The 27,458-nt window shown below is 41.7% G+C and overlaps 1 protein-coding gene across 4 annotated transcripts in view; it reads left to right on the top strand.

Moving 5' to 3' along the window:
- The first annotated feature begins 2,093 nt into the window (after positions 1 to 2,093).
- shroom1 (shroom family member 1) overlaps positions 2,094 to 27,458 on the top strand; it is a 33,444-nt gene continuing 8,079 nt past the window's right edge. For 2 of the 4 annotated variants that reach the window (XM_033644108.2, XM_033644135.2), the window contains exons 1-3: positions 2,094 to 2,288; positions 24,058 to 26,989; positions 27,100 to 27,286. In XM_033644108.2, the coding sequence (XP_033499999.2) occupies positions 24,279 to 26,989; positions 27,100 to 27,286 (2,898 nt within the window). In that variant the 5' untranslated portion in view covers positions 2,094 to 2,288; positions 24,058 to 24,278. Of the gene's footprint in view, positions 2,289 to 12,406; positions 12,468 to 21,518; positions 21,778 to 24,057; positions 26,990 to 27,099; positions 27,287 to 27,458 lie in introns of those variants that run through there. The other 2 variants (XM_033644118.2, XM_033644127.2) reach the window with 2 other exon arrangements.

Here is a 27,458-nt window from a genome sequence, read left to right on the forward strand (position 1 = left end):
TTACTGGAAAAGCGTGAGAGTGAATGTGCATCCCATTGTGCGTCAAAAACTCCCTTTTTCAATGGTACTGATGTTTTGAGAGTGTAACTAGAAACTTTGTTATCTAAATAACTACACATGGCATAGGCAACATCATCTTAACATTTTGTACACAAAGATTTAAATTAGAAATAACTCAGTTTCTCACACATTATTTCAAGACCTGTAAGCAGCAAATAACAGCTTTTGCGGTCAGCACCTTCATATGTTTTTAAAGCAGCTGACAAAAAACCTGTCATAAACTCTGCCTAAAGCACAGATAATAAATTACAGATACATTCATAAAAATAGCCTAATAATTTCACATATGATTGTAAATAGTTATGATGCAAATGCCATTGATAGAAAGGATCAGTGGCCAAAAGCTGGAGTATATAGATAAGGAAGTCAAAATGTTACCGGAGTTAGTACATATGTATTCACTATAATATAGACTTATCAAAAGTAAAAGTGGTAATGCAGAAAAATGGCAAAGAGTAGGCTGTTATTGGAGTCTTGTTAGTAATGCATTAATGTATAAGCACCATTTTATGTTGGAGCTAAGCTTAATTAACATACTGTTGTACATACATTCACCTATTGCAATGCACTGTATTTTATAAATTCACCATTGTATATTTTGTTTATAATAACTTCAGCTTGGCTATAATAATTTCCACCAAGTAGCTACAGCGGTTAAATCAGTCTAATGGTGTAAGAAGTATATGGCATTAAATGAAAATACCCATGTTAAGTACAAATATTTGAGAAAATGTACTTAGTTATATAAGTTCTGCAAATTCAAGTGAACTGACCCACCTTTGTGCCAGTGTGTGAGATTTTGCACAGTGTTTACATTACTTTGTGAGCCCCATGCAGTGTCTTAGCAGAGCACAGACAACAGGCCTCATCTGTACTTCACTTTCCAGTGAATAAATTGCCACCAAGTGGTCATTAGTTGTCACTGTCATTGCTTTCATCCCATCAGTGTCAGCTTCATTGTCACTGGACTGTCATTACAGTCACTGTGATTATTATACTGTTGATGTTCCTGATTGCGTTAGTATAATTTACATTACAATAATGACAGTATGAACAGAGAGGAGGGTGACTTTGAAAAAAAGATAAGTGTTTGACAGTGATATTTTGGAAAGGTTTTCTGGGTTGTAATTCGGAGGGAAGATAAATAAACGCTTGAAATCAGCAATCACCATCACATGAGCAAAGATGGCTTCAAGATCAAACTGATGGTTTAAAGATAGAGAAAAATGTGCAGTTTAATGGTGATAAAAATAATTGCACTCTATCATTTAAAAAAAAAAATCTGGATCCAAGTCACGTGTCTTTTATTTTTTGCCACTATATTGACAATGCTTATCTCCAATCAACTTTATTTTATGTAGTGTGTGACATGTATGTAATTGGAACTATTGTGACCCTACCCTGTATATAATAGATATAAAATATGTATAAATTTAATATGCGCTCCTGTTCTTATCTGTCTGACAATGACAGATGTGACAAATGATGCAGTAACAAATATTAAAATACACATAGGTGGCCAAGATGTGCATAATTTGTCCCATTGTACCCTGAGCTTTTGAGTAATAGATGGTGCTTAGTTAATCTTCCTGTGCATGAAACAAAGGTATTCAAAGTAGTTTATATAGCTTTGCATTTCAGAGCCTCTTAGGAATGATTAGCTCCTCTCAATCCACATTGTGCAGCCCTGAGAACATTAACTCATATGTAGACTGAGGGTTTTTTCAGTCTTTTTGCATTTAGTTTTAACTTATCATATTTCCAAAATATAGCATTTAATTTCATTTGTTGGACTGCTCACATACATTAATGTCTGTTTTAGTTAGTTTAATGTAACAGTAAAAATGTTACTTGCCTCTTTCCAGTGAGACTCAAACAATACAGAGAAATTCCCTTTTTCACTCTTCCGCCATTAACACAGTTTGACCAATCGGATGTCGTGTATTCCCAAGTGCCCGCCTCCCGCCGCATCTGATTGGTCCACTCGGTCCTCTATTACCTTTCATCCGCTTCTCTCTCCAGGGAATAAGGTAAGCTAACTGCGAGTGAAGGGAAAAAGGAAAGCTCATTACCGGGGGCGGCGAGGAACGTTAGCCAAGTACATAAAGTGAATCTTGTCCGTTATTTTATACATGTTTTATAACCGGTATACACTCAAAAAGAGGAAACACATCCGAGAAAAACGAGGACTTCAAGTTAAAGACAGCGAAGTGACCGGGAATCAGCAGGTACGTGCAGTGGACAGAGGCAGCAGCAGCAGGTGCCTCCAGTATCGCTGTGCTGCTCAGTTTCGGTTGTCAACTGTCAACCTGTTGCTTAACCGCTATTTTTGTGATAATAGCGAAATGTTTTTATATTTAACCTGTCTTTATATGTGTAACGTTAGTTTTTAGAAGTTGTAATGTTCGTTGGGAGTGAATTAAAGGTCCTTTATTAAGCTATAACTGATCTCAGTTCAGTGGGAGCAAACGTTAGACAGCAAATAGTCCTTGTTAGTGTTCACAGTGTTGACGTAACGTTAGTATTGCTGCTGGATTTTCTGTAATAACATTATTAGTAGACATATTACAAGTTATGACATCATGTGGCTGCTTATTCACCATCCACACAAGTATTATTATTATTTTAAATTTCTAAAATGTCTGTTCTGGTGTTGTAAACCTTCTTATAATCATTCATATGGCTTTATATATGTATTTTTTTTAATCTTAACTTATACTTTCAAATGTTTTAATAGTTTATAATGGATTAAATGTTAGTAAAACTTAACATATCTGTTTCCAACTTAAAATATTTTTGTTATTGGCCTGTTGCAAGCAACTTAACACCACCCTTTGCTCCATAAAAACATATGACACATGACACACATGAATTGAAAATGATGGTAAGTTGCATTCATGTAATAGCTAGTGTGGACTGCAGGCAAACAGCAACCCAAACTACTGTTATCACCACATTTAATTGTCATTTACGTACTTACTGTGTCACGCATTACTTATGCAATGTCTGTTGTCTGACACCGTTATGAGAACAACTCTGTGTGTTGTCCTTTCCCAACCTTATCATCTCGCCTCAAATTGATACCTGGCCCTGAATTATGCACAGGAAGGCCTCTCTACCTAATGACTGAACTATGTTTTATTTAAAGTGGGAACAAAAGGCGCCATGGCCATGGCAGTGTTGCTTTGGGGGAAACCAGACACTGGTGTTTTGTGCTGTGGCTGAAACTGAAGCACTCAAGCGGTGCGTTGGTCAGATGGTGGGAGCAGGAGGAGCACACTGGCCTCTCTGTGTGCTGCTGCTGGTTGCCTTGCTCAGGCCGCTGACCTGGCTTGACTCCACTGCACCCGCAGAGTCTGACCTGGAGGCTGCAAGGAGGACTTAACAGAGATGTTTGTGTAGAGTAGATGTGCCTGTTGGTACAGACAAAACATGTGCACAGAGGCAAGTGAAGCACCAAAAGCATGCATCCATCATCCTACATCAACACCTGTTGATCCTAAGTTAGTCTAATGTTGCACTACTTGGATAGTCATGCACTGATGGATGGTTTCATTTGTCAGATAAGGTGTTGACTCAGCCACGCACTGCATGATACCTTGACACAAAGCCAAAACATTAAAACGTGGCAATACACACACATTTGGTGATCTTTGCATACAGGTGGTTGTTTGTGTGATAGCATGAGTAGGTAGTGTGTGTGTTTGCAGAATGATGAAAGAAGAAAGGAAGCCGGAAACAAAAGATGGAAGCAAATAAAAGGGCAAGGCTAAAATATAGAGTAGGGTCACAAAGCCATGGGCTATAAGTGTAAACTTACCCTGGGTGTTGAAACATGATATAGCTCTCTGTCTTTTGCAATGTCTCTGTCTCTTTACTTTTTCTGTTAAGGGAACAAAAATGTGTGCAGAGTATTGAGAGTGTGCTGCAGAAAATGCAGTTCAACAAAAATCAAATAATATTTGTATAGTGCAGTCATTTTAGGACACTTAGGACTCAAAGTAGCAGTAGTTCGGAGTTCGGACCTACGTCTGGTATGTTGTTGTTTGACTCTGTGCAGTTGGTTGTTCTATTAACAGTGGAAAATTACTCTTGGTGTGTGTGGTTTTTACTTGGATGTTTACATTCTTTCGGTGACCTTTCACACAGCCCACCTCTAGAAGGATGAACTAACTGGTTTGACTACATGAATAAGGTTAGATGGAGTTCAGATTGATTTTGCAGCGACCTCACAGAGGCACTAAACTTGTGAAAATGTTGCTGAAAGTGATCCAGATGAAATGATAGAATCACACACAGTGCTTCTTGATTTCAGATTTTAAAAAAATAGGAAGTTACAGAAATTAAGCAGCTAAAATGTGGAGGAATGTTTATTAAATGACCTAATGCTGCTGGAATTAAGTCATTATCACCCTGTATGACATCACTTTGAAATCTAGTGAAGGTGTCGGAGAAGGATAATGGTCTAGGATGTAGCAGGAGGGTGTCGGAGTTATAAATCAGTTAGCGGCTTGTTGGTTTCTGTTATCCTTACCTGTGATGTTTACATTTTCCCGTAATGGAAGTGATGTGAGACTTTCACCAGCATTGTTGGTTCCAGGAAGATAAATGTGTTAAGGAAATAGCTGTGAATGACTCATTTTAAGGTGCGGGGAATTCAATGGTGTTTTGTAATGGTGAAGTCATGGACTCGGACTAGCTGTAATCGGGCACAAGAGAGGATTGGATTTGTTATGATATTAATTGTGAACCACGAACATGTGATTCAGGATGATTTAATCAGCTGATGTGATCAAGTACCAGCGGGTTTTTATGTGCAATGTAATGGAAGATTTAATGAACAGGAATAACAAGGAGGGGGGCAGGGGTATATTTAGCCACAAAAGAATGAGATCGTGCATGTAAGGTAGAGGTAGAGCGACTGATCGAAGTCTGTCAGACCTGTTATTATCGAAGGCTTAATGGGTAATAAAGTTAGATAATTCAGGATGACATATTGAGATAAGCTCAGCGCATTATCTCATGTAGAAGTACCTTTAAACTGTAGATGTTTGGCACATCATGGTGATGCAAATAATTAAACTGGAATTAGCATGGAGGCATGGTGTTCTGGTTCGTGAGAGTCATCATGCTCTGTTTTGAAGCCAGTGACCTTGGAAAGGTTGATAAGGTGATGGATGCACGCTCATCTGCGTGACTGTAATATGGTAATCAGGTAGCTTGTATGACATCATTGCAGTAACAACTAGGAAGGCCTTTTAAACACTGATAAAAAGATCAGGGTAGAAGATTTGCCTCTGTAGAGTCAGAGCACAGACGAGGAAGAGAGGCGCCTGCTGAATATGCTCAATTAAAGTTAAAATTTTCCCACAGGATTAATAAGTAATAGGGGATAAAAGGGGGGAGATCTGAGGTTGTTGTAACTAGCAGGCGTGTTGCAAAAAAAACATTCATTCATTTTCCATATCTACTTATCCTGTTAGGGGTCACGGGGCAGCTGGAGCCTATACCAGCTGACTCTGTGCGAAAGGCAGGGTACACTCTGGACATGTCACCAGATTGTCACAGGCTTGATTTGGGACAGCTTTACAGATAATGTCAGTGAAAGCAGAGCTAAGCAAATATTACTTCAGCATTACATCATTGTGGTAGAACTTTGGCTAATCAGTGTGTGCTGTGACAGATACAAAACCTGTGACTGTGTTTCTTGGGGCAGAGATGGAAAAGAGATGCAGCTCAATATAAGATGACCGACATAACCATAATCACAGTAAACACTTCGCTCTGTCGTATTATTGCTTTTGTGTAAGGGTCACCATGGCATGTGTGGAAGGCTTTCTCTGAAGTCGATTAATGATAATGATGAGAATGATTGCTGTTTACAACATAAGTGTAGCAGTCATCTAACATGGCTTACTTTATGGAGGTTAAATGGGTTTTTTAAATTAAACTTCTTGGCTAAAAGTAGCTGTTATGATGATCAGTCAAGTGTGAGTGTAGAAGTGGAGGATTCAATCGTTCTTTTAAAGCTGTAACTTAAAGATGGCAGGTTTTGGATTGTCTGCTATAACTGTTATAATAAATATTTTTATATTAACAATGGCCCAGATCTCTGTATGTAATGTACAATGTGGAAGGGGTTCGCTCAAGGTGGCAAACCCACAGAGAATTTCACCTGACTCTGCAGTTTCCCAGAGCGTTTTGGCGTTTTTCAGCATGTTGTTTTGCTTCTCTGGTCTTGAGCTTTATTGTTTCGGTCACTCTCGGCTCTAAAAACCCACCTAACAAACACAGACAAAACTAACAACTGGGCAGTGCTCATAGTGGAGCCTTAAAGAGCCGACCAAAACAGAGCTAAAGGGAGGGTGAATAGTTTCCTCAAGTTACCGGAAACACAACTCCAAATGAATCCTATCATTGCCCCTGATTGCTTAATTTTTAAACATGTAACTGTTTACTGAAAGGTTTATGATATCAACTTACTTCCTACCTCGTTAGAAGTTGGTTTAATTGGCCGAGAAGAGGAAAACACCCTCCTGCACACTTGATTTAAGTCACTAATTACTGTAGAAGAAATACACACATTCACATGCTTTCCAGCTCCCTTTCCCCACCTTTTGTCTAGTTTCCCCTCATCGGTTGTTACTCAGAGCTCTTTTCTACTGGCAGCTCCAGGGGCCTTTTTTTAACCTGGGTTTGACCACTGACTTGTGTGCAGTTGTGAGTTATTGTCAGACCCTCCTCCTTTTGTCAGAAACAGGGAAGCCTCTTTAGGTCCTATAGAGCAGATAGACAAGAAGGAGACAAATGGCTGACAGAGGTTATCACTGGCTAATACAAGACCCCCTGGGGGCAGACTGGAGAGTGTGTATGGTAATGTCTGTCTGTCTGCCTATTGTGGTTATCTTACAGGACCACACCTACACTATTGTATGGCCCTATAGGACCCTCATTGGAATATAGCAGTGTCATATGTCAGGATATGTGTGTGAGTAACCCATTTGTATAGGCAGCTTTTAAAATATGTCCTACTCCTTTTCCTTACTGTTTGGGGAATATAGAGAGACAGGAAATACAGCAACACACCCCAGTGAACAAAACTCTCTGAGGTTAATACAGTTGTAAAGTAGGTAACAGCTTCCCTGTGGAGTAACAGACATAACAAATCCTTGTATCCTTGAAGCCTGTCTTTTATTTTCTTCCTTACAAAACACTTGCAAAGCCAATTTTTAAAGCTGCATCGTTTACATCCGTGTTTATCAGTTACCCACTCTTGTCGGCACATTGCCACGAATTTTGGCACATTACAGCCACTGCCACACTTGTGCAGCAGTTTGTTTTGTGAGCATCAGTAGCAACAGCTGCAATGCAGAAAGTCCATCAGTAAAAATCCAGAGAGGCAGAGAGGAAGGAAGAGACTTTTTCTAATGCTGCTGTTGTTTCAGTCTGGACGACAGAGCGACCCTTCATCCTCTGTGTCTGTTTGAGAATTCCTGTGTGGACCGCTGTGTTTCATAATACACCGTGCTAACAGGTCTGCCAGAGGGCCGTCTCAGGTTTCATAGTCCCTGATGAAAAGGTGTGGGTGAGGGGTTGTCTCCGAGACTTGAGCCGACCACAGCCGCAGTAATATGGCTGTGATATTGACTAATAAAAGAGGCATTTACAGCTGTCTGACAAGGCTGGAAGTAGAGGCTTGATGTCTTCTTTTGTGTGTCTGTGTGTGTCCAGTCAGAGCAGGGATGACTTCAGTACTTAGTTATATTTTCAGTCGAAGCTGCTGAAATGAAGAAGCTTGCTAAATTAATGTTACTGATTAACAGCAAGTCAATTAATTAGATAAAATTCCACAATTTTAAGTAATTTAGGGCTGACAGATTTGATCAAAATAGGCATATATTTTAGTAGTTAATTGTCTCAATGATTTTCCAAAGTAAAAAAGTGAAAATGTGTTAAACATTCTCCAGTTTCAGTCCTTACATGAGAGGATTTGTCACTTTTCTTTGTTTTATATCACTGTGAACTGAATATCTTTGTGTTTTGGACTGTTGGAATTTGAGGATTGAGAAGTAATTTCAGACACATTTATTTTAAATTTTGTCTGCTAATAGTGGCGCTATTTAATGTGCAGTTTTGTTGATTACCGCTGGACCTTATAGACCAAAACAAGTGAATATAATGAGCCAAAAAGCCACAGGAAAAAATGGAAAACTAATTTAAAACTTGCATTCATCCGAAACATACAGTTATATGCACTATATTAGCTCTGTGTAGAAAAAGCGAAATAACAATGAAAGCAAAACCACTGAAATGTATACATAAAGGTGTACTTTTCTTTGCATTGTAGCATGGAGTTCTTTAGTTTATTATTATGCATAGAAATGCCCTAATAGTCACACCAGTACTTCCTCGTGCAGCACCAGTTCTGACTACCACACCATTTTTCCCCCAGGTTACAAAGTCCAGTGTGTGTTGCGCTGTTTTCTGGTGAAGTTTAATCTCTGTGATTTATTTTACAGCCTTAACCCCCCCCCCCCCTTATCCTCTGATCCCCCTCTCCTCCCCTGCTCCGAGGTAGGAAACCTGCGCTACCAGCAGCAAAAAGAGCCCATTGTGATCAGCTCCACCAAAATTAACCACGGTGGCAGACTCTGTGCTGGGAAACACAATGGAGATTAGAGATCACTTGACTCCTGAGCGAGGTGATGATCAGTACTATTAAGTTACTGTATATGTTTCAAAAGCAGTGCCATTAAAAGTTAACCCGGAGCGTTTCGTCTCTGCAGAGGCGTCGATACATTGGGAGATCATGCACAGCCTGCAGTCTATAGCCTGACGTGTAGGTGGGACTCAGTAATTATCAGCACATTAGACACTCGTTTGTTCTTCCAACAGAGCTCCGACACATGTACAGTTGTCAGATATACTGACATGGAGGTGGGATGACTGCTAAATTATGATCCACGTGGTAATGGCGCTGCAGGCTAACAAAGAGCGACTTTATTCTGGATAAAATAATAATTTTCCTTTATATATTATTTTCGACATATAGCTCTCTGCAGCATAAAGCAAACTTCTCAGAGGAAAAGCGCTTACCCAGGATTACTTATTAGCCTGTTCAGGAAAAAATTTTGGCTGTGTTACATCGATCAACTGCTTCATAATGGCCTGAGGAATGACATAACAGGCTAAATGCTAACTCAGTGTCCACTTGGAACAGACTAATTAAATGAGCGATTATTTTCCTGTCAACAACAAGGCTGTTGCTCTTTACAGGTGTGATTTTTAGAATGTAGCAGCACTAGTTTGTACAATATGTGGGCATGGAAAAGCCATTGAGTAACTTGTCGAAAGCTGAGATCTTTGCACTCTCAAATGTAAAGCTGCAGTTTTGCTTTTTTAGCGCTAAGCTGTCCACTAAATCAGATTTATGCAAGGTTCATTTTACAGAAAAAATCCCCCTGTAGACTTGATGTGGCGATTGAGGGAGTGAGAGGCAGGAGAGAGGAGATAAATTCCTTGTTAGGGAGCCAACTTACTCAAACTTTCCCATTGATTTATCAGACCCAAATTAAGGCTTTTTATAGTTATGATGGGAAATACAAAGGCTCTGTTGCAAAACATGTTCATTTCGTAATAACAGGTGGTCAGGGTTCAGCCGGAGCAACTGAGATCCTTTAATTAGGGCTGAGTTCTTTTTCCTTGATAGTTTTTTGGTTAGCATTTGCTGATGTTTGTTTTTGTATGTGTAGAAGCCAAAGACACAATCCACCTAAAACGTGGAATTACTCAGTTCAAGCAAAAAAAAAATGGAGCTTGATCCAACAAACACCGCGTCAGTGAGGATTTTTCACCGGCTTTGCACAGAACTTAACATAACAGCTCAGGCCATCAGAAACGGCAGATTTGGCGAAATCGGATACCTTGTTGGATGTGATCAAGCCATCTGTTGTATTGTGTGCTTTGGGCTTTTTCCATATCAAATTGTGCCTCTCAAGGTAGATGGAATGAGGTTTGCTGTTGGCTGCTCTGGGCAGATCAGTTCAAATGTTGTAGGTGTTTCAGTCAGCATCTATCTGCAGTATAAATTTCCCATATGTCTCAGTACCCAAAGTCTGTATGAACTGTGACACTGTGAGCGCAAAAAGTTGATTTGCCCCAGTTTTTTATGTGTTTAACAGTGATAATTCACAAGAAAATAGACTGGGTCGATAAACACAAAGTCAAGATTTACCTTCGTGTGTCAACAGACCGTAAATCAGCAAAGTACATCAGTAAAAACAGTTGACAAAACTGAAGCTTATCCTTCTCTACAGGAATGCTATCAATATTCTCCTCACATGCTATAAAGGGAGAGTTCACCCCAGAATCAAAAATACATATTTTTCCTCTGACCTATAGTCTGTATTTATCAAACTACAATGTTTTGGTGTGAGTTGTCAAGTTGTCAAGATAATCCACAGACCTTGTTGTGAGCAGTTTCATGTAGGAACTACTTTATTACTACCGAAACTACACCAGCTAACCGTTTCACAGCACAGAAGGAAGCGTGCATCTACTCATGGATGAGAGGCTTGTAACAGCGCAAGATGTAAACATTCAGTACGTTAACATGCAACTTGAGAAAATCAAATTATTGGCTTAGTCCGACCGAAACAGGACTTTTAAATGCATGTAAACAGCTTAGTCTGACTGAAATTGGACTATCCGTAGCTTGACTAACACCTAGATAATTCGATTGAAAATCGAACTATTGCTGCATGTATGCACTTAGTCCGACTGGAGTCGGACTCGGCGTTCTGCGCATGCACCACTTTTTCTTTCACGGGCTTTCACCCGGAAGAAGAAGGAGATGACGAGGCAGCAGTGCAGTAACTCCCAGAAAAACAACAAACAAGCACCATGGCGACCGAGAAGCAGAAGACACACTTCTGGACAGACGAGGAAACTACATTCATGCTCCGAAAGCTAAAGGAGCTAAACATTTTGAAGTTTATGGATGGTAGGAAAACGCGAAATGCGGATTTATTTAAAAAAGTTCCTGAACAAGAACCAGAACTAGAACAATATGCACTATATTAAAAAGGACACAGCACTGCCTATCCAGGTGGAGTCAGACATACTTGGTCAAAAATTCAATTTTCTCTTCTGCATGTCTACTCAGACAAGAGAAGAAGTCCAACTTGACTGATTAGCTGAGCTATGAGCTTAGCTCAACTACTGTGTGCATGTAAACGTACTGATTGACGGCATCCTCCTCAGCTGATCTGTAATATTAGCTAGGTGACCTAGCAGTAGATGCATGCTTCATTCTGTATACTGATTCAGTTGGTGGATGTAGTTTGGTAGAATGAAAATAGTTTTTACATGAAACAGTGTAACCATGTCATAATTTCTGGAAAGAGACATTGCTGTTGAGATTTTAAAACGTATTTTTTTGGCACTTTGAGCAACAAGCTAGTTACAAGTATACAAGTATAGTTATAATGTATTCAAGAGAAGGCAGATATCACACCAAAACAGTCTAGACTGATAAATAGCTTTACAAATAAGAGATAAAATATGGATTTTTGATTTGAGGATGAACTGGCTTTAACCTTTGTCTGTGTCTGAGGAATGAGTGGGACACAGAAGTGTAAATAGAGGAGAAAGAGACTGAGTGAGATTTGAAACCAACCTGTCAAGGCCAATAAATTACTGGAATTTGAACAACAGTAATATGAGACAGAGGGTTTCTGCATGTAAGGACACCTGTTATCCACAAGATCTTCAAATGCTTAATTATGGATCATCACTTCTGCTTGGATTAATGCACTTGGTCTCTCAGGGTGGGTGCTCCCGATAATTTGTGCAAAATCAAAAAATGTGGAGAATGTTGGCCACTTTTTAATCTGCTTAATTTCTCCTGACAGTTGGAGTCTGTCCTCACATGGATTAAAAATCTACTTTCTCAAGAATAACCCTTGGTTCAGAAGTGTTGTTGACTCCAGCTGCAGCCATGTTGGGGTCAGTGGGGGAAGTGAATATTAACCACTCTCCCCCTCACACAGTGTCTCTGTTTGCCTGGCGGGTTCTTTTGCAATTCAAATCTCCAGTGCAACACTGAGCAAATGTTTCCTTGTTGTGGTGCCACTGCTGCTCCACAAGGCAGCATATCGTGTATCCGGACTGTCCTTTTCACGCTGCTTAAAGCATCCTGGCAGGTATAAAAGGAGAGATTAGAGGCATGTCTGTTCACTTTCATCACGCCACATTAGGTAGTGGACAGGGACCCAGTTTCTCACACCTTTATCCTATGTATCCTCATATTTCTTTTTGTTTTCTGCTGTTCCTCCTTCCTTACCAGACATGATGTCACAGACCTGGCCATGTAACAACAGGAGCTCCACACATGAATGACTCTCACTGTCAGTAAGCCTTTTCCTCTGACGTCAGTGTAGAATTTGTGTGTATGTGGCCCATTAAAATGGCTGCAAGGATGTACGTGTGACTGAAATTAGCTCTGCGTATTTGTTAAAAAGAATTCAGCCACTGTGACTAGAGGGCTGGATCAACATAAAGGGTTTTTTTTGCTGAGTTTTGATCATATTTTAATCAACTCATATGGGTGTTTTGAATCAGATAAAGGTGCAACAGAAGATAAGTCAATCACAGTGTACAAACATTGAGCAAATGGAGCTGAGAAGAGCTCTAATCAGACAAATTAAGTAAAAACACCTGCCTTGGTGCACCTTCCTGTTAAGTGCTCACAACTCCCCCTTAGGAATCATCAACATTATGATGCAGTATCTTTATTTGCTTTCTTTCTGACTGTGGTCGTTATTTCTGTTTTTGTACAGATTTAGCAAACAGGATAGAATGTGTTAATTAGTCATATTTAGAAGTGCTGGTAGGTGTTTTTTTTTTTTTTTTTCAACTTTGGACTGAGCTAAGCTAGCTGTTTCCCATTGTTTCCAATCTTTATGCTAACCTAAGCTAAGAATTACCTGTAGCGTCATATTAACATACAGACACAACTGGTATCCATAGACCTTTTTCACTTTTCTTTGACGTCACAGTAGGAAAAGCACAGGTTTATTTAATATCACAGGAGACTTATGTTATTCCCTATTTTAAGTCATAAAATACATAGATGTATACATGGCCAAAAATTCATATAATGAGGCAAATGCATGTAATCGCTGTAAGCAAAAACCTCAGGATTCGGACCGTTCCGAATACTCCGTTTCAAATGGTTTTTCTTCTGAGGCATTTCTTTATATGGTCATCTGCTTCAAGCACACTACTGCAAGTGTTTACATTACGTAGCATTTAGTACTGTAACCTGCCTTTTGCCACTCCAGGAGATCGAACATTTAGCGTGTCTCAAAGTAGATAGGATAGTTAGTTGATGTACAAAGTCATGATTTCTGTGCTGAATGACAGGAATAAGTTTTGTGTGTTTTCCCATAGAACCTGTTCCCTAACATCTCAGTAACCCGAGACTATAGACACAGCACTCCATCTGTTTGAGCTCAATGGGTGAAAAGATGTCCTGAAGAAGGCCTTGTGAAGTCACATGAATTGAACAGCTAAATCTAAGGCGTACTCTGTCACTCAGCACTATTGCTTAACTTATTGCCAGTTCATGCGTTCGTGATTGGTGCTTAGGCGTCTCTGCGAAAATCGCCCTTGGCACTTCTTCTCTTGCATATTCCTCTCGCTGAAGGATTAAATATCTAATGTCATTATGCAAGGGGTATTGAAACTAAAACTTTGTCCCTGTGATATAATTAATCCTCACGACATGAAACAATCAGGATGTTTCATTCAGTGTGATGTCCAAGCCTGTTTCGAAAATTCAAGGGTTCCAGGTTCTCAAATACCGACAGGAATACTTTCTTTTAACAATCAGTCGATTACTCAAGAAGATACATTGATTAATCCAAAATTAAAACAGATGTCAGTTGCGGCCGTACTTGTGGAAAATCATAACTTTCCCTTATATCGCTCTGCAACTAGTGACCATGTTGCCTTATTAAATGATCCCACAGGTTTATAGTTCTGTGACCTTCCTGTATGCGCAATTGTTTGTTCTGCCAGGAAGTGGTAGGCTATGCTGTGCAGGCTATCTTCTTATTGTCTTATCTTAACCCTTGCTGTTTGCATAGGACAAGAAATGACACTTGAGATCATTACACATCATTATTATGTATTTAAATAGAGTAACAAACTCAATAACACAGATAGGCTTCATGTAGAAGAACAAGCCTAACAATAGGTCCAACTGGGAGCTAGAGGACTCATCATGCTATTGTATTATAATTATTTACTTACCTTATTTACCTAACACGAGGACTGTCTATGGCCCGAGGTCTGATTTGCAGGATAAACAGAGCATTATGTAAAAAGACTGAAAGTTTAAATCTTTGAATAAGAGTCACATATTTTGTTAGACGCCGTCAAACTGAGGGCTGTTTACTGAATATAATGACCTGTTTGCTTCACCTGCTTTATCTGTACCTGCCCCGGCTGCTTATCAAGCACATTCCTTTCCATGTGCGCTTGCCAAATAACCAAACAAGTGACAAGGCTCTGAGGGCCATTGTGCCACGCTGCCATAAAGTGTCAGGTGTTTGGCCTGCTGATCGATATTGTCGCCAGTCTTACCCAATGCAGATAGCAGATTGGTTTATTGCTTGGTTTTTATATTGTATGCTGTTTGAAAGTGTCTGGCAGACAAAGTTGAGTCTCACTGTCTGTAACTTTCTCTTCTTTCTTGAAGACCAGACTTTGTGTTATCCACAGTTTTAACAAGGGTCTACAGCCATACAGTGTTAAGCTGTACTGCACAGTGGTACTTTGAGCTAAATGCTAATGTCAGCATGCCTACATGTTGTTAGTTTAACATGATAACATGCTAATATTTGCTGATTAGCGCAAAGCACACAAAGTGCAGCTGAAGCTGGTGGGAATGTCATTATTTTTACAGGTAATTGGTAATGAACCAAGGTAATGGGCATGTTCACATTTTGCCTTGATCATGGAGCTAGATGAAGCTTAAAGGATCATCAAAGGTATTCATGTCGTGGTGGTGATTAGGGTTTAGTACCATTCACATTTGAACCGATATAGGTTCTGGTATCTGGAATTCGGTACCACTACCCAACAGTACCTTTTTTCGGTACTTAACTTAAATCTGTGATAACAAAACATTTAAAAAATAGTCATTTTTGAACAAGTTTCAGGGGTGATGTAGTAGACTAAGAAGCAATTCTGCTAATTCTCATGCCTAGAACGAACCTCATCCCTCTGTCTGTCTGCTTGTGTGTGTCGTCGAAACTATTCAAAGTCAAAGTTCCAATGATTGTCACACACCTGAGTGTGTGAAATTTGTTCTCCGCGTTTGAGCAGCAGTGGAATCATGTGGTGATCTAACCCCCTAATTCCAACCCCTGATGCTGAGTGCCAAGCAGGGAGGCAGTGGGTCCCATTTTTATAGTCTTTGGTATGACCCGACTGGGGATCGAACCCATGACCTCCCAGTCTCAGGGCAGACGCTCTACCGCTAGGCCACTGAGCTGGAGCGGGCACAAAGCTCTGTGGCTAGCTCACAGACTTTAGGCTTCGCGGCACTTTCACCTCTTGTCTAAACCCAGCGTTCTCATCCAGATGTGCTTCAGGTACCGAACTTTGGCACCTATGGATTTAACATGAAATAGCACTTGGTAGTACCGATGTAACCAGATCAGTACCCTCAAATGTACCAAGTTCGGTACACAACCCTCTTTGTGCTAGAGAAAAAGTAAGGGAATCTTGAGGATACATTTTCTGGGAACCTTGCATTATCTGAACTACGTTTTGTCCCTATCCATCTCATAGATGTTGAGATATTTCACAGGGTAACTGCTGCTAGCAGTGCTACAAATACATCATTAAACATCTACCTTCTCCACTGCATAGCTATCGACACTAAAGACAAACTGAATACTGTGACAATTACCAACATGTTACCACAGTATCTGTATAGACTTAGAAGTGTGAGGCAGGCTGAAGGAAAGTGAGTACACACAGCTTCATTATTACTAAATAACACCTGCAATATGTTGACTATCAGAGATTGAATAAGTACTGTAAAAGAGAAACGTCCTTGAAGGTACCATAGAGGTACACCTCCAGAGTCTTTCCACGATATTGCTTCCCAGTGCTGTTTTCATAAAGACCTCTAAGAAGCTACATTAATGCTTCTGTATAAGTAAAAAAACAAAACACAAACACGAGATACATTTACATGGCAAACAATAAGCTCCTCAAGGGGAGCAGAGCAGCAGTCATTTAATGTAGATTGTGAAAAATACCAGAAAGAAACCAGGTCATATCGTATGGCCTTTATGCCACACCACTCTGTATAAAGTGTGATAAGTCCATTAACAGCTTTTGCTACGGATTTAACCAGCATTAATACATTCCATGAGTAACAGTGTTGGACGGGCATATATATACTGTACAGTGCAGCTCGCACAAGGACTTAATTGTTCTCTACTCCGTCTGTTGGCATGCTTAGTTCTATTTTTTGTCGGGCCTGAAATAGTATGAAACACAAACTGATGCTTATTATGTGTTCTCGTTAAAGGTGCTAAATCATTGTTGCTAAAAGGCATCTGTCCTCGTGGTCTTTCATATAACCAGTGTTTCATCAGATGTTAAGCATTTGCAGCATTGTTTTTTGTTTGCTCTGTTCATTGGTGCAAATGATAAAAAATTACAGTTTGGGTGGGTTAATACAGACCGTTGATCATGATATAGAAGTCCCTGTGAGATTGATTAATGACTGGTTATATTACAAGACCAACACATGTATTTTAAAGTCAGCGTCTCTCTGGGAAGTCTTGACCTCGGTGCCAAACCTCATGCGCTCCTGGTGAAGTCATGCAGTGTCATGGCTGCCGCAGCACCAGCTCAGGGGCCACCATGGTTGAATTCCTGCATCTGTTATGTGTCTGTGGTCAGCTGGTCGGACCACAGCTTGTTATGTAACAGGACAGAGATGGTTACTGCAGCCTGGCAGGGCAGGGACAGCTATAGGCAGGTGGTGACACAGGGTGCGCTAACCGGTATTCATGGCCACATCATTTTTTGACTTTTACAGACTTAACAATTAATCGAGTATTGAGAAAATAGCACACCCAAACATGTAAAGGTAGTGCAGGGAAGTTGACAGATGATGCCCAGAGAGCTCCAATTTATCTGTCCTGCATAGACTTCAAACAGTGTGTCTTTAGGGCCTGTTGATAGACATGGCCTTATCTATAGGAGACACTGGGGACCCAAGAACAATAAGGTTGTTATTTTTTTTAGGATAATATTTTTCCATAATGATGGATTCACTGAGACTTTCCCCACCTTTGAACAGGAAGTGGGTCGTTTGCTATTGTGTGTTTTTCCTGTGGTGTTTGTCCTCAGCTTCCTGCCGGGCCATCTCTTCTTACTCACTTTCTATTTTGTCTCCTTTCATACATTCCTCACCTCGGCCCTCTTTTGTCACTGTGGCCCCCCTGTTGTTGTTGGTGGTATCACACATTTGCTCTTGATGAGGTAGTGTTTTGTTTCAGTTGCTCTCGCTGTTTTTTATTTTGTAATTCAAATTTGAACGTATACAATCCAGGTAGAACTTTTTCTGCAAGTTTATCGTTATCATGGCAGACACATAGTTTGCTGCATAACTTTTTATGCCACATATAAAGAAGCAAATGACGTGGCACTTTGACAGCGTTCAGTTTAGTACCCAGTTCCCATAGTCCAATTGCCTCTATCGTTATCCTTTTCATAATCACTCCACATCTGACTTTGACCCAGATCAGTATGTTCTCAAATTTTAATACACATTCCAAAGACTGAAAACGATATGCTGCAGTAATGATGAATTTGCACGCCCCATTTTTAGACCAAACACACTCAAATAAAACTCCCTTTGCCCGCAGCCTTGTACTATTCCAGTGCAGAGGAATTCCTACAGTATCCAGTTAAACTCGCCATGACTAGATCATATTGCAGCCCCCCGGGGGGTCCTTAATACAAAAGTAATTGTCTTCTCAGAAGCCACTTGAAAGTAATAAGAAGTGTATCATTCACAGAGGCCTGTGTTCAGTTTGAGAGCTCAGCTCTGCCACGCATGATGCAGTTCCTGGTTAATGGTTGACCGGGGAGGATACAGAATGCTTCACTGTTTGTTTTTTATGGAATATTTATAATGCACTCTTGTTGACCTTGCTGCATTTTGTGTGCATGGGTGTGTGTGTCATTATGAAAGCATTGATTGTGTAAGTAAAAGCGACAGATGACAGGGCTGTTGGTGATTTGTGTAAAGCAAGTGTTGTTGTCCCAACTACACGTGTATGCACTCAGTAGACCTCTCAGTTTGTGGTCAGCTTATGGTGAAAACATCATGAAATCAAATGGATTGAATGTTAATATTGTCAAGTAAGTATTTAGGCCAGATCAAGGCAGGAATGCCGAGCTTATTAGAGTGTGACAGCTTGTGTCGGTCAGCTAGAGATTTTAGACACTGGTGTGAGCACTGCCCAGCAACACACAGCCATAGTTTCTCTCCCCTGCACACACATAGACGTGCTGAATCTCTGTCTTTTTTTTTTTTTTTGGGTGTTTGACACACATACACAAGTAATTGCACTGCAGGCGGTGGTGATTACAGTACATGGCAACACAGCTTTCCCTTTCCTGCTAATAGATGATGTGCTCTGTCAGTGATCACCACTCGACCACTTCCACCTTTTCAAAAACGGCTTCCTCTCTGATTATGTTTGATCGGGGACAATGGGAGTGATGTTTTTCATTTGAATCCAGAAGTGATGTCATTGTCCAGCATTTGCGCATTTGTGATGCCTCCTTTATCCATGTTATTACCACAGATTTTAAAAGATTTTAAGACACCAGGTAAAGATTTGGGATACGTTTCTAGTGGCTTTTTAAATCTCCTCAGCCTGCCATGGAGTTAAGGGCACCTCAGTGGTATTTAATGGAGGGTCAAGCCCCACATACACTGTACATTGTGGTTAAGTAAAGAATATAATGGTTCACGTTTTTATGAAGGCCTGCATGGGAGCCAAAAGGTCAGTGGAACGATTTTAATCCTACACAGCAAGTAGCTTAAGTCATTAATGCCTTAAGGAAGAGTGGTGCCTCTTGACTAAGATCTACTGTATGTGCATAGTTTTGTTTTTGTTGACCTTTTATTCAAGCGCCTGTCCTCAAAGCTTCAGACCAGTTTTGTCTGTTCTGTCCTATGGGAAGAAGAGTCCACTTTGTGTTACAGTTAAAAGTTTTCCTGTGTTTGCTCCCATGGTGCATTGTGCTCGTTGCGACAAGGCAGGCAAGGCAAGTTTATTTATATAGCACATTTCAGCAACAGGACATTCAGGGAGCTTTCCACAAAACATCAAAAGCATCAAGAGGAAGTGTATCAGAAACACATTATAAAAAGGCATTTAAATACAGTTAAAAACAGTCATTAGAGAGCCAAGAGAAAATAAAATAAAAACAAGCTACAATAGAATAAGTCAGGTATAAAATAGAAGAATAAAAGTTACAGTGAGGTGCAAGAAATGAGTATTTAATGTAATAAAGGGCAGTGTCAAACAGAAAAGCATTCAGCCTTCAGCAATTGCTGTGACTTTATTCTAGATATATGGTGCATACAAACTCAAGAGTCAGTTCAATTTAGCAAAGAGTGTAAGAATACAAAAAATTAGTTGTTTCTGAATTAAGTCAAACAGATCAAAGTCTTGTTTCACAGATGACTGCTCCTGATTGACAGTGCAAACACTAGTATTTTGAGGTGCAATCCATTTAGCTCCTCAGTCAGAGGTCCGTCAACCCATCATCATCTTTATCAACAGACTTAACAGGGCCAGCGAGGCTAATAAGCTTATTGCTTTTGGCTTGCTAGTTGCTTGGCCGGCTACCATGGCATCAGCCACTATAGTCCCTGAATTTCCTGCTTGTCTCCTGTATCTCCTTCTCTTCCCTGTTTGTTCACCTTTCATTATTGTGGTTCTGCTGCATTTTTTGTATCATCCCGTACTTCCTGTGTCTGTATTCTCTATTTCTCCGTCTGTTTCTGCCTTTTGCTTCTCTCCTTCTTCTGCCTGGTGGTGCAGTCTCGTGGCTGCATGGTGAAGGTCACGCTGGAACACATAATCACCAATGAAAGACAAAAAAAAAAAAAAAAATCCGAAAGAATTTAACACCCCCCTCCCATCCTTCATTCCTCCCTCTCTCCATCAGCCTCACCCCATGTGCTTTCTTTCACTTACTCATTCATTTCATAAATCCAATCAGTGTCCTTGCCTGACACCTCCCCTGACCTCGTTAGATTTTTGTCAAAACATATGGTCTTAAAATTCTTACGCTTCTTAGTTCACACTCTCTCCTTCCCCTCACCATGATATAGTACTTAGCTCAGTGGTCATGAGCTTATCCTTGTTTACACGTCTCTATTTAACGTTGACCCCCTGTTGGAGCGCTCCGTAATCACGTGTGGAAAATGACTCCATAAATCCTGTACATCATTTTATCAGCCTGCTGGCCACAAAGTGCTCAGGTTGCATTCATTTTAAAGTATTTACACAGATATTAATACTTGAATAACATTAAAAAAGTCTTATTTAAATTTGTCCAACACAAAGAAAAGTCTTGTCATCAGGTGGAGTCAGCGACATAGTGATGACACTTTTTGCAACCACTTCGTCTGACACTGTGCTTGTAACAAAAACTCCACTGAGCATGAACAGTGCCAGCCACCACGGAAAACAATAGCGAGGGCAACAAGGGTCTTTGACTGACGCTAGATGATCACACAGGAGTTTTGAAAGCTGGTGGTGTCATTGAGAGCGAGTTTGACCCATGCGAAAGACACATCAGTGTCAAATAGTGTATTTAAATGCTTAGTTTCTAAAATAAATTACAGTAATGAAGGCCTTTTTATGTCTTACTGTAGAGGTGGTTGCTAGAGGTTTCTGCAGGTGGTTGTTGCTGTGTAACTTCTTTATAACAGGGCTTTGAAGGGGTTTTAAGTAATAAAGGAGAATACGGGGAAATACGAGAGAAGTGAAAATGAGGGTGATGGTAGGGGATACTTGGTCTTTTTTTTGGGGTGGAGGCTGGGAGGTCACCCATACACCCACCAACCCCACCACCACTACCCCCTCCCCTCCTCTGTCCTCCCTCCTGCCTTGGCTAGTCTCCATGTGCCGGGCTCAGGGCCTTGGGAATGAATGGCGCCCGGCCTCTGCTCCGTCTTTGAAGCCAGCCAGGAATGCGAGGCCTCTTTTTTTTTTTTTTTCTCCTCCTCTCTCCCCTCTCTCTCTGTTGTTCAGGCGGCCGGCAGCACTAGCAGCTATCTGCGGCAGTGAAATATTCCCTCCGCTGCGCTCATTGTGCGCTGGAGAGCCGGACGTCATCGGCTGGCCAATCAGTGGCTCCCGCTAGGCAGCCTCGGGTCTTGGTGGGGGGAGAAGAGACTCGCTAGAAGTCTTCCCTCTAATATCTAGCTCTCCTGGTTACTTGGTCTGGTCCCTCTTTTAGAAGAAGAAAGATGTTGTGAAAGAGAAACAAGGACGGAAATCATTCAGCAAAGCCTTACTTAAATTGAAACTTAGGGAACTTATTGCTTTTGCAGATGGAAATCAGGAAAGTCAGCAACTTAGACTCAAAGTTTGGGTGAGTTTTTCCACTTCTTTCTTGCTAACAGTGCTCTCTAAACTTTACAAACTCTCATTCACACCAGTTTACAAGTGGTTGATCTCTGAGTAGCTCCCAGTCTGCCTTGTTGCTGTGACTGTTGATCCAGCTAGTGTTCAGCTTTCCTGCTGTCATTGTTCACTTCTCTTGTCTCTTGTTGTTGTGGTTTGCGTGTGAGGGTATTTGTCTGGGCCGGTCACCCTCTGCCTCACCCCCCCTCCCTCCCTCTTTCCTCTCTGTACATTTTGTCACTGCCTGTCCCCTCCATCACTTCCACTTGAGCGCTCCCCTGTTAGGGAGCCTCTCTGTGTTCGCAGAGGGAAGAGGAGGGCTGGAAACCACACACACACTCACACTCACACACACACACCACAGATCAGAAGGCCCTTCATAAACACATGGAATCCCCCTTAATACTGTAGTCTGAAAGGCTCTTGGGAGGTGGGTTTTGTGTGTATGCAAAACGACCACCTAGGATCATTTCTGATTCAGGTTTTTCAGCTCGGCCAGCAAACATGGCAATACTGGGAAAATGTTGCTCTTTAGAATTAGTTATAAAGGAGTTTTCGGTTGGCGGTCTAAATTACTAAGTGGTCATTTGCCTCAGGATTTTAATATTTATTTGTTGGTTGGGATAACCCAACATTTCGTGCACTTCCATCAGTGCTGAGGCCAATCTTCCATGCTGCCAGAGTTAATTAGCAGGTTGGCTTGTTTTTGTTTCAGTAACATTGACCTTTGTGTGCGCATGACAGGTATGTAGTTTCATCTTGATGACAAAGTCATGGAAAGGCATGCAGGTCATTGGACAGAGAACCCTACATTTACCCTGTCAAGAGAGTCCACCGTAAAACCAAAACCTATTATTAACTTGCAGGGGCTGGTTTCTGTACTGAAGAAGACTTTTTGGATAGCTGATGATGGCAGCAGGTTTGTGTGTGTTACAAAACTGTAGTTTTATCCCTGTAAGTTATTTAATTCTTAGACTGACCTGTTGGTTGAAATATCTTACCTGTGTCTCAGTTGGAAATAAATTGGGTTTACAGCAATTTGCAAAACACAGCAGCTTCTAGCACAGAATAATAGCCTGTAAAGGTTTTTTGAGGGTCTCAATCACAGCAATTTTAAGCAGTTATTTAGCAAAAAAAAATGCTTTAATGTCCTAAAAACAAAAAGGGGGAAAGGTAGAAAAGTCTTGACAGGTTGCAGTGCTGTATAACAAGGCATTATACATCCACCACATGACTAATCCTCCCAGATTTCTGTAGCTCCATATGGAATTCCTGAAATTTTTTCATCTGTGTGCTGCAACGTGCGCCGCCAACCTCAAGGCCCTTAATTAGAGGCCTTGCTGATGCAAAACAGCAGACAGGCTCCTTCAACAGGTGCTTAACTGTACTGACCTTCAAAACCAAGCCGCAGTAAACCATGTGAGCCGTGAAACATAAAAATGACTATAAAACATGTGCGTTGTACATAAAACATCATCTGAGAGAAAGTGATTTTGACACTTTTACAGACACGATTAATTGATAATAAAAATAAACGTTAGTTGCTTACTAATTTTGACTTTTGAATTTTATTGTCAAGGAGATATACCAAAAAAATGAAGAATAACATTGTTATAATAACAAACTTTACATAAATTAAAGATTTCTCCCTTGATGCTGCCAAGTACCAGCACCTCTACTCTGCTAGGTAGGCATAAACAGTTCTCTCCTGGGAAAACAAATTCAGTTGAGGAGGATATGATTTGTCTTTACAACTTATAACAGATGGAGCATAATTTCTCACCAGAGGAATTTGACCTAGAAATGCCAGGCGAAATTTTTCTTACAGTTTTCTGGCATCTTAATGGTGTTTTAGCAGAAAGCACACTGCAAAGAGTTGGTATATACTTGCAGGGTAGCTGATGGGGAAGTTTTTTTTCCATGCAACAGCTTAGAACAGGGTTTTTCTATGTAGCGGTGTAGCTGTGTGTGCCAGTAACCCAGTGGACATGCCAGGATGACAATCAGACACAAACATGTATGTTTGTGTGAAACTGCCACGCTGTTGCAAAGCAGTCGAAACTGCAGAGCAACTGGAATTTTTCAGTATCGGATAATTGCTGTGATTTTTTTCCAGTTGCTGTTTGAACTTTTATTTTGTCCAAACATTTCACCCTTGAGCAGTCATTTGCCACATACATAAGAGTATGAGTTTAGAGTCAAGATTTCAGGCTGGTAACCAGTTTTTACTCTGTGTTTTCTCCCGCAGGACCCACTGAGCAGACCCTTTAAAGAGGCTTTGAATAAACAAAAAAGGAGGCCTGAAAATGACCTAAATAGCGACAAGTGTGACCGACAACCTGGTGCAAATGTGTTGGTGGTAATTTCCCCAGTTTCACCCACAAGGAAGACACATGCATCAGCGCACATACACGTACGGCACATTAACAAACCCTGCCCTTCCCTTCCTGCCATCCGCCCCAGTCCTCCATGGATTCCTACAGCTTCCACTTTGAGAGAATGAGCAACGTGGACCTGCATCCTCTGAGCCTCCCTGTCAGCCGGCTCTCCCCAGCCAAGTCCAACAGCAGCATCGCCGACCAACTCGCCCACCATCAACACGGCAAAGGAGACTCTGCCTACAGCTCCTTCTCTGGTGGGTCCACTGCCCCAGATTACCCCTCTCCCTTTCTCCCAGACGACCTGCAGTCCAGCTCCTTCAGCCACTATGCTGATCTTAAGTATGTAAAGTCCATTTACCATCCAACACAGGTTCTGCAGTCTGACTCAAAGACCATGGACCAGCTCTATCGCTCTGTGGAAGCTATCTCAAAGCAGTATCGCAACAATACCAGCACCAATGGCAACCACCACAACCACAATGGAAACAACAGTTTTCATACCAACAACAACAAAGCACTCTCTAAACAAGAGGTGCCTTTAGGGGCACCATCCCAAGGTGCTTACCCTCCTGCCCGTCCTCCTCCAGTCCCAGCACGCCTGGATAGTTTCATAGCCACAAAAAACTTGGAAAACAGTAGGGTGCACCATCAAGGCACTGAGTTTAAACCTCAGCAGCCACAACCTCAGCAACAGCCCAGACCCAACAATCGACTCCATCCACAGCTCCAAAGTTCGAATGCCCCAAAATCTGAGACGGCTAAACCAGAGACAGGAAAATTGAACCTCAATTCTGACCTAGTGTACTCAGTTTGGAGAGGCTCTCAACAGCAACAGCCACAGGCCCAGCAGCCACCAAGCTACCGCCCCCACCTCCAGAACCATGATCAGACCAGGGTGCTGCTGAACCCAGAATACCTTTTCATCACAGATAACAAAGCTGTCTCTGAACAGCAGAAGTCAACAAACATCCTAAGCCGATCACCTCCCCGAGGCACAAACCAGCCTGAGCACCTGAAACCCAGACAGCTCTCCAGCAGTGGTGGGTGTAATGGAGACCATCACAACAAGCCCAGTGGTAGCAGTGGCCATTTTGAGGGTCAGCGCAAAAGGGCTCACTCAGCTAATGATTGGCTTGGTCCAGAGCCAGCCCGAGCTGCCAGTCCCTGGAACGCTGGTCAGAGTTTTATCAACAGCAGCATCCAGCATAAGGGTCAGTTCTACTTTGTCACAGGAGTGTGTAAGTCGTCTGAATCTGGTATGCGGACACACTCTGCATCTGTGTGTGGGTCTGAGGCAGGAAGTGAGAGCTCCACTGTGTTGGAGACACATCGGCTAAGAGAAAAAGAAAGATGCCACAGCACAATGGATAATTTGTTCAAACCCAGTGCTGTGACTCCAGATGAGAGCGAGGCTTTCACTTCCCAGAGCAAGGACTTGTCCCCCAGAATCCAGGATCAGGAGAATCACAGACTATCCTTCATCTCAACGCTGTCCTCTCGAAGCTTTGATGCTTTGGAGGAAATTGACATGCTGCAGAGTCGAGATATTGGCCGCCACACTGCCAACAACCCTATATTCTACTGTGGACCTGATAGAAACTGCCCACCACATTCAATCAAACAAACAAAGGAGGTCACCTCTCTGATAAACGATGACCAGCCCAACCACCACAAGAGAGAGGAGCAGGTGAAGAGAGGGAAACGGCAGCCCTTGGGGGATGTAGCCAGCGAGAGGATAAACAAAGAAACAACCCCACTTCTGTACCATCTCACCGGAGCCAGCAGGACAGTTTTGCAGCCTAAAAAAGATGCTGATTTCAGTATAAAAGGCAAGGAAACAATCCTAAACAAAGCAGGTCATGGAGACGTGGCTGTTAACGATAAGGAAAGACCTCCAAAAAGTGACACAGGCAAGAACGATAGAGGTGAAGTTATCTCTGTTGCCTGTAACACCCTGGATGACTCATTTAAAAAGTACTACAAAGAGAAGCTGAAGGACGCCCAGTCGAAAGTCCTAAGGGAGACGTCATTTAAAAGGAGAGACCTGCAGCTGTCATTGCCGCACCGTATCAGACCAAAACCTGAGCTGAGACCTGCAGTGTTTCACACTTTCACCCCATCACAGGACTCTGAGACTTCCACAGATACACTCACTCCCTCTGTGGCCTCTGAGGAGACAGAGAGGGGGAGCATCAAAGACGAAGTCAGGGAGAGTCAGGAGGAGATGGACAAAGAGACTGAGAAGGAAAACGGGAAACCCGCGAATGTGGCCCAGCCCCAGGTAGCACGCATCGGAGGCAGGAAGCGATTGACTCAAGAGCAGAAGAAGATGTGTTACTCTGAACCAGAGAAGCTTAACCAGATCGGCAATGCCCCCATCCACTCTTCATGCCGCTCCTTTGGCAACGAAAGTGACTGCCTGTTTGCAGCTGAATGCGAAGGAGAGGAACGCATGCAGCAAGGAGAACAAGGACTGGTTGCATCACGGAGGAAGATGTTTGAGACAAGAGGTAGAGCCCTTTCAGCTCCGAGCACCTCAAAGACGAACCTAAAACATCTGCAACACAAGGCCCTGATGGAGTACATGGAGCGTAAGACAGGACAGAAAGTGGCTGAGCCTCAGCAGCCGGCACCACAGTTACCAGCTCCATCCAGACAGAGGCATTCTCTGGGGGAGAAACCCTTCGACTGGGGTCCAAGGCCTCTATCAGGAAACAATGAAGGCAAAAACACCAGGAAGAAACTTCACAGACCCCACTCTGCAGGCCGCATCCTCGATTCCTCCTCCAGCTCCATCAGGTACGAAAGAGAAGCAGAGCCAGAGAGCAAGAAAATTTGTTAGATGCCTTTTTCTTTGCTGTTGTATGGATCAAATAATCTATATATTTCATGTTAATCTCACAAAACAGGTATGCCCAGTTCTTCTCAGCTCAGTCTTGTTCAGGCCAATATGCTGGCCAGTCGAATCAACCCAGATGGAGGGAGAGCCAGGGTCCATCTCAGGTGAAATCTGCATCAGTGGAGAGCCTGTTGGACCAACCAGAACCACCTAATTTCTTCAGGAGCAGATCCACATCCACACCACATGCGTTTCAGGTATGTTTGTTCAAATTTAGACACTTAGAAAAATAACACTTTAAGTCAGTGTCTGATGAGCTTTCAGTCACAAGTATGTGAAATTTACTTTTCAAAAATTATTTATTAACCCACGTCTGGCTTTACTGTCATATGTCACACTCATTGAAAAGACTTTGTTCTTGAATTCAGA

This window comes from Epinephelus lanceolatus, chromosome 11 (genome assembly GCF_041903045.1).
Source record: "Epinephelus lanceolatus isolate andai-2023 chromosome 11, ASM4190304v1, whole genome shotgun sequence".
Taxonomy (NCBI): Eukaryota; Metazoa; Chordata; class Actinopteri; order Perciformes; family Serranidae; genus Epinephelus; species Epinephelus lanceolatus.